Source organism: Neltuma alba, unplaced genomic scaffold (assembly GCF_004799145.2).
Source record: "Neltuma alba isolate B1F8T4 unplaced genomic scaffold, ASM479914v2 tig00012535_pilon, whole genome shotgun sequence".
Lineage (NCBI taxonomy): Eukaryota > Viridiplantae > Streptophyta > Magnoliopsida > Fabales > Fabaceae > Neltuma > Neltuma alba.
The window spans coordinates 319341-329562 of NW_021637000.1; the positions used below are offsets into that span (position 1 = coordinate 319341).

Here is a 10222-nt window from a genome sequence, read left to right on the forward strand (position 1 = left end):
GAGACCTACGGCGTTAAACCAAAAAAAAAAAAAACTAGGAATCATGATGCGGCGGACAGTTAGGTATATATTGACAAGGTGGAGATTTAATCGCATCTGATGACAAGATTTAAATTTTCATCATATTATAACAACTCATTTAATTTTTAATTTGATCTTAAATATAAGATCTTAATTTATTTTATCTTTTATATTTGTTCATTTTTTTCAACATAGTTCTTGTAGTAATTGCACATATTAAATGGATCATCAAATGATAATTCTAGCTAATATACATGATTAGTAAGGATATTATATAAAAGATAACACCTATTTATAATAAATAACTAACTTAACTAATTTTCTTAATCTTCCCAAATTAGTCAACTAAGTCTTATATTAAGGACTGATGGTAGTATAATACCACCTCCAATCCTTAATATAAGAACTTATTTGGTTTTTAATTTGATCTTAAATATAAGATTGTAATCCACTTTATCTCTTATATTTATCTATTTTTCTCAAGTTAGTCCTTGTAGTAGTTGTGTGTGTTAAATATTTCATCAAATAACACTTGATTAATAAGGGTATCTTAGGAAAGACAACACCGATTTATTACAACTTAACTAATTTTTTTAATCTATTCAAATTAACCAACTAGTTTTTATATTAAATAGTAGAGGTAGTACTCTAATTAGCAAATACCGACATGAAAGGATTGCACGTGTGCAGTATACTCATGATAATATAATCACACCTATAATCTGTTGACTAGAGCCTGTTGGAATAATTAAAAATAGTATTAACACGTGAATTGTATTAATTGTGTAAACAAGCAAATTGATTTAGTGAATTAAATATCAAGCCGGGACAAATTGGAGTTAATTTCGTGAGTATGTGCATAGGTAGATAGCATATGCGGGGCCGCTAGGTAGAGGTTCAATCTGCAATCATTTGGTAGGTAACTGATTTCTTACCGTAATGCTAGTCAGAGTTTTTGAAAATTAATCTGTTAATTATTGTGATTTTTAACATAACATTGTTGGACACATGTGATGACAATGCATGTCATAAACTATGGGTTTCAATTTCCAATATCAATTTATATTCATTCAGTCTTAAATATAAGATATATTTTATAATATAATTTAAAACCTAATTTACAGATAGGTCTTAATAGTACAGCTAAGAAGGGCCATTTACGGAATTGGAAAACGCTCTTGTGCTTTCAACTTCCCTATAACGCTTTTGTATACCAAAAAAAAAAAATCCTTATAACGCTATTTTTTTCCTTTTTTCTTTTTAACTTTCTCGTGCTCTTTATCAAGTTATTGTACCTAACTTATTTTGGCGAAGAAATGAAGTTCTTGCTTATTGGTTGATGGATTGATGAATATTGATATAAATGCTAACTATCTTAGATTGGTGAGGTGAGAAAACTGTATGTGTCCAAAACAGAGTTTGAATAGCTAGATTTTTTCACGGATTGGTCGTCAAAAATAACAGAGATCAAAGTATAAATTCTAAATGCAATGTAATTGATTGATTGATTTTATTTAAAATTGAAGTATTTTCAGCATAGATCTCCCATTGCTACTTGGTCTCTCTCGTTTTTACTTTGTGGCAAAGAAGAGAATGAATCTAAGGTTTTGATTGCCGAAGATGCAAGCGATATTGGACCATTATTTCCGCAAATTTCTCTCCGGGTCTCTGCTTTTAACAGGTATCAACTTCATTATGTCCGCATATTTTTCCCCGGGTCTCTGCCTCTAGTTTCCAATTTCCCTGGTCCGACAAACTTGATTGCTTATTCAAACTCCATACCTCATGAGAAATTGAATCACCTTCTATGGGTGACGAATGACATTTCCTTTCACCTGCTTCCATTTTGGGTTTGAGATCTCTTACCAGTAATCATTGCATGAGCACAGCCCATTTTTGAAATGGTGAAACCGATTACAATCTCTAACAATAATCTCTCGATCGAATTCCATAGACATAATCTTCATAGCAATATGACAATCGCCGCATATCCTCAAATTCTTTACAATTCGTATTGTGGTGCCCGAGCTTGTCTTCAGGAAGCAGTATGCAACTGCCAATTTTTCACTATGAACATATAACGCAGTCTCCTTTCCTTCCTCATCCAAATCAAGCAAGACCTCACTTGTATTTCCTGTATAACCATGCTTTTTCAACCTCTTTATGATTTCATCCAACATCAGGTGTATATTATGAGTTTCTGGGTGAGAATCATCTCCTGCGGTGAACTCGTGAAGAACACCGTCCATTTCAACCAAACTACAGCCTGGAACTTTCTTGATCCCCTTCGCCTCCATAAGATCTCTCAAGTGCCTCACTTCTCCCCACCTTCCCAGCTTTGCATACACATTAGAAAGAAGCACGTACGCGCTGCTATTTGAAGGGTCCAACTCAACAAGTTTCTTCAACGAGACCTCGCAGGTTTCAGTGTCTCCATGCATCCTAGCTCCACTAAGTAGAGATCCCCAGATTAGTACATCAGGTTCCATAGGCATGGATTTCACTACGCTCTGAGCTTCCTCAACTCTACCAGCCCTACTATATAGGTCAACCATGCAGCCATAATGTTGGATCAGAGGAATAATACCAAATTCTTTCGTCATCCTATTGAAATATTCTATTCCTTCACTTACCAAACCTCCATGCACACAGGCACAAAGCACACCCACAAATGTCACAGCGTTAGGCCTCACCCCATTATTTATCATCCTTGCAAATAATTCGAGGCACTCCTCTGCACGTCCATGGATGGCCAAGGCAGAGATCATTGCACTCCAAGCCATTACATCTTTTTCAGGGCCCAAAACATCAAACATTAATTTCGATTTTTCAATGTCTCCGCATTTTGCATACATGTCTATCAATGATGTCCCTAAGACGACATCAACTTTCATCCCACGCTTATCAATATAAGCATGAAGCCATTTACCCTGTTCAAGAGCACCTAGCCGTCCACAAGCTGAGAGTACGGCTGAAATGGTGAACTCATTTGGTTGAAGATTCAGACCTCCGAACATCTGCAAGTCACAAAATAAGGAAAGTGCCGCCTTATACTCACCACAACTTACATAACCATTAATCATACAGCTCCACGATATGACATCCCTCTGAGGCATCTCGTCAAACAGTTTCCTTGCAGCATCAATCATACCCACCTTAGCATTTGCATGGATAATGGAATTCCAAGACGGCAAGTCGGGCTCAGGGATTTCATCAAATACTTGGCGGGCAAGAATCAGATCACCACAAGACGAGTACATATTGATAAGAGATGTTTGCACGAACGGGTCATTTGATAGACCAAATAGGAATGCTTGAGCATGAACTTGTTGTCCAGGACGAAGATGAGATGGGGATTTAAAGGATTGGAGAAGGAAAGGATAGGTGTGAAGATCGGGCACGACGCCATGGAAGCGCATGCGGCGGTACACGATGAATGAAGAATGTGATGAGACGGCTGAATGGTGAACTCTGGCTCGAATGAGGGTATTCCAGACCCAAGATTCAACGGTGGGATGTAGAAGATGAAGACTTGGGTGCGTAGAAGAAACCAGTTTCGGGGATGCCCGCATAGGTCATTGACGACGGGAGGTTGTTCCAGCCGCCGGCCAACGCAACAAGGGCTCGTTTTGTTAAATTTGGATCGAAGTGCAGTTCGGACTACAGGCCGCGATTTTTTTCCCTTCCGCCGTTTTTTTTTTTAGCGCCACCATCGCTGGCCGAAACTTGACACCGAGATTTTTTTTTGGCCAGACACTCAGAAATTGAAGTTACCATGGTATTAATTTTCTTCAACGCCTTTTTTTAGCAACTTAACTTCTGGTTATATAGAACTACTTCATTAATTTTATCCAGTAATCATTTTAATTTGATTCAGACTAATTTAGCAAATCAATTGATTTTTTTTTTTGCAAAAGAAAAATCATTATAACGATTAATAAATTAAATTCAAAATATTTACTTAATAAATTATCATTTATAAATCATTGTATATTTAAAAAAAGTTTTTGCACAAAGAATTGACATTTTAATCTCAAGGGTAACTTCAATAATAAAATCAAAACTATTAAGATAAAGGACTCATAGTAAAGATTGAAGGCTAAAAATAATTTATTATTAGGAAAAGAAGAAGAAGCATTGAGCTTAAGATATGCAGAGTGAAAATTAGCTAAACCCTCGGAATTGAGTTAGAAACAAGCAAATCGCACATAGGAAACCCTAACTGTCCTGACGCCTAACAAACCTTGTCATTTGACGATTGACGAGACTGGTCATGTTTAGTTTCATCACTTGGGTGGATTTCAAACTGGACTACTTTCCAACCTTCAGCAGAGAGACTGTGAAGCACTGGCAACGCCCAAGCCGTTGTTAGGCTTTAACACTGCTTCCATTGAGAATCTGCATCCCACAGGCAAATGCCCCTTTTATTTTTCCTGCTTTTAACAAATTCTACTCTAGCTGGCTAATTGTTAAAAAATTCAATAAATTATTTAAAAATATTTACTTTCTTCAAATTATTTTTTTATTTATAAATTAATATGTAATCTAATAATACATATAAATATTTTTAAAAAATGACATAAAACATATTATAACTAAGTAATTTACTTCACTCTTTTCATTTTTTCAAATTAGGCAATTAAATTTTATATTAAGAAAAATATAAATAAATCTCGCATCATGTTCTCAGTTCTCACTATTTCTAAGCATTTTGTAGCCTTTAGACGATCCATCTAGTTTAAGGAAGTTCTTTTGATGACTCATTTAATTTGACGCTTAGTTCCCCCGACCTGAGTCCCATATCTGCCACTCTGCCAGAACGCTTAACCAATGAAACGCTCTATAAACACCCCAAAAGAAAAAGAGAGCGTGTTTAGAAGAGTTGGGGGTAAGGAAAGAAAAGAAAATGAAAAAAAACAATCCACACACGAGCAAAGCCCTGGTAAACAATACGTACACAGTAATAGAGTTAAAAAATGTCTGGAAACCAAAAGAACACTAATTAAAAAAAAAAAAAAAGCTTCGCGCAAATAATACTCCTCTTACAGTCACTTTTAATACCTGATTTAGTTTCCACACAGACACTTTCAAAATGCCAACCAAAAACAAGATCCTCAATATGCTAAAGGCATTATATTCCAGCAGCATGGAAGCCACTGCTAGAGCTTGCAGACTTAATTCCCGTTGATTTTTAAAAAAAAAAACTTAATCCTAGTGGCATGGGAACTCCTGTGAGAGCTTGCAGACTTAATCCCCAATATGCCAAAGGCATCATATCATACTGTTAGGGTTTGTCACTCATTTTGTTTTTTGGGAGAAAAAGAAAAAGATGAAGAGGATCTCCACTATAAATGCAGCACGAATATCTAAAAGTTCTTGAGATGACCTCGCCAATAATGTCTATAAAACAACGTAAGGACATAAGGCTGAACATAAAAGAAACGCAAGAATATGGAAGAACAGTTGGCAAGCCAATAGTCAAAACTGATAAACACGATTCCACAATAACTAAGCCTAACGTAACACATAATTAATCAACGCAGCTAAAGACATATTTAGTCTTCATCCTCGCCCTCATTCTCAGCAATGTTGAAGTATCTGAGCTCATAAATATTGCGATCCTTGTTAGCAGCAATAACCCGAAGCCAATCCCTCACGTTGTGCTTCTTCAAATACTTCTTAGTTAAATATTTCAGATATCTGAAAAGGTGAAACCAAGAAAAAAAGATATAAGCATATATCGCGAGGATTTGAAATCTAATCACTAGATAAGAGAACACATAAAATTTGAACACACACAACTGTTCTATCATGAAACTAATGTATTGTTACTAGGCGTGTCTATCTCTTTTCTGCTTCCCTCCCACACTCATCAATTGAATGGTCACTGGAACAACCAGCTAGGTATGTCTATGTCTTTTCTCATCACGGTAGAAGACATAACAAAGCAGAAGGCATAAATTTACTTTATTGCTTTGAAACATGAGAGATGACATTGTATATAGTTGAGAGAATATGAAAATAAAACAATTATTCGTCAGATACACTTGGGGGAATATCACAAAATAAAACACAATCAATTCTACGATTACGGCATCTCCATCTTTTGCATCTTACGCCGAAAGATAGCATTAAAAGAAATTTGAGAATTTGTCACAGCTAATGACGTTGAAAAGTAACAGGCCACATAAATATATCATTTTGATCTCAGAGCCAAGACCGTGGTGCTACTTCTGATCTCTTGTTCAACTGATCTATTAGAGCGACGACATCAAGTAATAATGAATTGCAATTTGAAAAGAATATTCATTAAATGAGGCGCAGTCAAGGGGGTCGAAATCCATCGCCCATGAGCAAGCATTGTCACATGAAAAAACTAAACGCTGCAGCCGGAACTAAAAACATCATTGAAGAGTGAAGACGAAAAAGTTACCTCTTGGAGAAGTTGCTGTCGGAGGTGACGGTAATCTTGCTCTTGTCGCGACTAACAGTGACGGAATCGCCAAGAGCACCAGCCTTGCCACCAACTTTAATCCTCTCCTGAAGGAATTTCTCCAGAGAAGCGATGTCCATGATCTTATCTTCAACTGGTTTCGCACAGTCGATCACGAAGGTGGCTCCCTTCCTCTTGCCCTTAGCCCCTGTAGATGCTTTGCGGCTCATTTTCGCGTCTCCGACTATGCTCTGAATCCCAGGGATGGTGAAGAGAGACAGGGGCGGCCTCAATCGCAATATGCTTTTAATGGGTTTCCCTCACAGATTTTAGGGTTTCTGGGGTAAAAAACGACAACATCTAGTGTCGTCTCTCTCGCTCTCTGTGTTTTTTTTTTTTAAATCCTTCTTGTGGGTTGCACAAGTACTCTTTTGGGCCAATTTTTTATTATTTTATTTTTAATGAATAAACCCTCGGCCGAAAAAATTTAATGAATAAACCTCGTTCTCTTATTCTCTCCTTCTCTGCTAGAGGCCCAATAAACATTGTTGGATAATTTTTACTGGGTTGGGCCATTAACAACACGTGTGTAGAGGGCCCACTTAAAGTACATTCCATCATTTCAAGTTGGGAACCCGCCGCTCTGATGCCTGGCGAGGAGAGGATCGGGGAATGGAAGATGGAAGACGACGTATACGGCGTCGTTCCGTGCTCTTCCCTCGCCGTTGAGTCAATCATCCGCGTCGGAACGGTAAAAACGTCTATCCTAGTTGCATTTGCTCCTTGATTTCCATACTTACGGTTCTTGCTCGATACATGAAGATTAAATGATTTTGTAAATGCTAAATTCTGCTTCAGGCTGGTGCTATCTGGGGCCTGTGCAGTGGTCCCTATGACGCTCGTAAACAAGGTTCGGTATTCATTGTATCAATATCCAAGTATCACTTCGATTCTGAACTAGGTCGAATGAAGTAGACTTCCATGTTTGCAGGTTTTACTGGCCTTGCCCGAGCTTCTTTTGTGGTAAGGAAGTTTTTATTTTGAAAAACTGGTACTTGGATTTCCATCACAATTAGCTGATGACGCTTAATACAGGCTAACTCAGTCGGCAGATTCGGGTTTCAATGTGGTAATTGAACTAAGAAAATTGATTGTTTGTGTTGTTCTAGCGTTTTTTAAGGCTTTTTATTTTAACACGCTTTATTTTAATTTCAATGTTAGGACTTGTGGCTGGAATTTTTAGCATTACTCGATGTGGGATTCAGAGATACAGGAGTCAGGATGATTGGGTTAGTTCTGTCTTATTTATTCTTCGGTTATTTTTGAAATCGTTAGGAAAACGACTTGATACAAATGGGCTTGAATTTCTCTTCATTTTGACCAGCTAAAGCGATGGTTCAAGTGTTCTGCATGATCAATCTTGAATAAATGTAGATCCACTGTAAAACTTGGACTTTGTACTTCACAAATGATGGTAGAAACAAACTTTCCAATAATTTTTTTCCCCCTTCATAAATTTCATCCACAAGTTGTGTTCATTGAGTTTATATAGTTCTTGCTTTATATTGTGGTTATGAGATTGACTGACGGTTTCAATGATTAGTAGTCATGTCTGACAAAGATACCGAGATGATGGTATAAAACCATGATGTGATTAGTTCTTGTTTAATGTATAAAATTTAGCATTAAGTAATCTTGATTGTGTTGGATCATCCCAAAATGAATTTCATATTTCTCCAACAAACCATACGATTTATCTCTAGTTTGACTTCTTTGACTGAACTAGCAGCTTTGTGTGATCTGTGATCTTGTGTTTGCATTCTGATGGTATGTTACCTATAGTTTGCGTGTCCAGACGATCCACACGTGGGACAATATCAGGGCCTGGATTGACCTCAACTCTTGTCACCTGAGTTATCTTTAAGGGGCTTAAGGCCTGAAATTCTTGTTAACTGCTTGACCACAGACAAGACTTTTCTGTTAAAATTGTGTTCCACTGCAGCAGGTTTCAGACCTAGTGTGTCAGAATTTCTTTTATTCGTTTCATCTACCGTCCCAACAATTTCCATCACAGCGATCATGGCAGACCCTGATGCCTTAATGTAGACCAGCTTACAGCACATCAACAATAGTGTGGCTTAGTTTGAGCATTAGAATTCTTGAAAGTTTGAAATTAATTGAAATGGTTGCAGTGCATTTTCCCCGGAAATGGAGAGGATTTACACCCACCATTTTGGTTCTGGACAGTCTTACGAGATAGTGCATTTTTAACTCTCTTAAAATGAAATCTAGTTCAAACATATATCATGGTTCCCTATTGACAGGGTGCAAATATCTAAATTTTATATTTTGAAATACAAGTTCTGGCATTTTTGTTGGAGAAAAACATTTCACCCTATAGATATATATATTCATAAACTGTCGTTGGATATGCAGGAATTTAACAGTTGATGAAGAATACATTTTGAAGATAGCCAAACGGATTGTTAAAGAATGAATTTTGATTTACCTTTTTCCTTCTATTTGAAAATTTTCTGACAGGTCAATGGTTTGATTGCGGGTGCTGTAGCAGGTGCAGCCGTTGCTTCTGGGACAAGAAACTGGACGCAGGTAATTGGGATGGCTTGTTTGGTTTCAGCTTTCAGTGCTGCCGCTGACTACTCTAGAACATCTTGAAATGACATTCCTTCGAAGCATGGACAGAAGAGTAACATATTCGAGAATTCGGGCTTTCCTAGCGTACGCCAACAACTGTATTTGTTCTTTAACAGCATATCTTTCTCATATCTAAGGAAAAACGGGTGGTTAGAGTGGGCATGGTTTTTTGTCTTCCTTGTAATTGTGCAGAACCATATTGTACGCGGTTCAAGCATTACAAGTCGATGGATGATTTACTGAAAAGCAGTCGATCTGTTACTATTGCAGTGACAGTTGTAGAATTGTTATCTTCTATATCATAAAATTGCATAGGTGTGAACAAACAGGTCATATCAGTTATGAGAACCAGATTATTTTCCATCAGATGTTTATTTTGCTCGTATCTAAGGTCTGCCTTTTAACATTGAAAATTTGATGCTCGCGTGTCGGAATCAGCCCGAAGGAGGCCTTGGTCCTCGATCGCCCTATGGTTTTATATCCCTGACGTTTTCTGAAACCGCATTTGATAACAGGACTGAACTTTCTCTGGTAAGAGCATTCTTATTCATCAGTTCCACCCAGGTGTCAGTACTTATTCATCAGCTGGCTGGCTTCTGAAAAAAATGGGACAAGTCAAACTGGTTGAGACGAGTTACTGGTGGAGTTGGCTGAATTTTGGATAGGCGTGCTGGCATGCGTTTGCAATAGAACGGGCGTAGTGAGACTGAGACGCCGAGAAGTAACCAGGGCATGTATTAGGAATTCAGGCACAAAGGCAACCAAAATTGTCGTTGTTTGCACCATGGCTTGGCTGCAGCGGACCATAGCCTCTTTAATTATTTCACAACAGCTGCATCTCCGCCGAAAGTTAACGGTGTTCAATTAATGAACCTTTGTATCCTTTTGTTCCTTAATAAACAAAAAAATGCCTACCGCGTCATGGGGTCTGTGACTGTGAGCTATGACGCAGTAGATCTTGCGTAATTGTGAAATTTTCATTCGTTAATGATGAAAAGCATTTCTACCACGATAATACGTTTCCCATAATTCTGCAAACATTGCATGAAATTTCCTCTCGCCTCTTGCGGATGAGGTTCTTTTTGTCCAATAGAACGATTGGCTCCATTTCAT

At 37.6% G+C, this 10222-nt stretch overlaps 3 protein-coding genes across 3 annotated transcripts; 1 reads left to right on the forward strand and 2 right to left on the reverse strand.

The window, feature by feature from the left end:
• Positions 1–1641: 1641 nt before the first annotated feature.
• Positions 1642–3675, reverse strand: LOC114728452 (pentatricopeptide repeat-containing protein At3g62890-like). The gene has a single exon (XM_028915363.1). It carries the CDS (start codon positions 3591–3593, stop codon positions 1884–1886), a length of 1710 nt encoding a protein of 569 aa, XP_028771196.1. The 5' UTR covers positions 3594–3675; the 3' UTR covers positions 1642–1883.
• Positions 3676–5347: 1672 nt separating this feature from the next.
• On the reverse strand, positions 5348–6699 carry LOC114728362 (60S ribosomal protein L22-2-like). Its single transcript, XM_028915251.1, has 2 exons — positions 6455–6699; positions 5348–5721 (listed from the first exon to the last, which is right to left on the reverse strand). The coding sequence occupies exons 1-2, from the start codon at positions 6682–6684 to the stop codon at positions 5577–5579; spliced, it is 375 nt and encodes a 124-aa protein (XP_028771084.1). The 5' UTR covers positions 6685–6699; the 3' UTR covers positions 5348–5576.
• A 390-nt stretch (positions 6700–7089) lies between these two features.
• LOC114728444 (outer envelope pore protein 16-4, chloroplastic-like) lies at positions 7090–9483 on the forward strand. The gene is made up of 6 exons (XM_028915353.1): positions 7090–7205; positions 7313–7364; positions 7446–7477; positions 7550–7583; positions 7676–7743; positions 8996–9483. Exons 1-6 carry the CDS (start codon positions 7101–7103, stop codon positions 9128–9130), a joined length of 426 nt encoding a protein of 141 aa, XP_028771186.1. The 5' UTR covers positions 7090–7100; the 3' UTR covers positions 9131–9483.
• Positions 9484–10222: the final 739 nt, after the last annotated feature.

What these genes read in the sequence shown, in the direction of transcription:
- LOC114728452 (XM_028915363.1), bottom strand. Translation starts at nt 3,593, where the DNA reads ATGCGGGCATCCCCGAAACTGGTTTCTTCTACGCACCCAAGTCTTCAT.
- LOC114728444 (XM_028915353.1), top strand. Translation starts at nt 7,101, where the DNA reads ATGCCTGGCGAGGAGAGGATCGGGGAATGGAAGATGGAAGACGACGTA. An exon ending in CAATCATCCGCGTCGGAACG is followed by an intron (nt 7,206 to 7,312) that starts GTAAAAACGTCT and finishes ATTCTGCTTCAG; the next exon opens with GCTGGTGCTATCTGGGGCCT. An exon ending in TTGCCCGAGCTTCTTTTGTG is followed by an intron (nt 7,478 to 7,549) that starts GTAAGGAAGTTT and finishes CGCTTAATACAG; the next exon opens with GCTAACTCAGTCGGCAGATT.
- LOC114728362 (XM_028915251.1), bottom strand. Translation starts at nt 6,684, where the DNA reads ATGAGCCGCAAAGCATCTACAGGGGCTAAGGGCAAGAGGAAGGGAGCC. An exon ending in GACAGCAACTTCTCCAAGAG is followed by an intron (nt 5,722 to 6,454) that starts GTAACTTTTTCG and finishes TCACCTTTTCAG; the next exon opens with ATATCTGAAATATTTAACTA.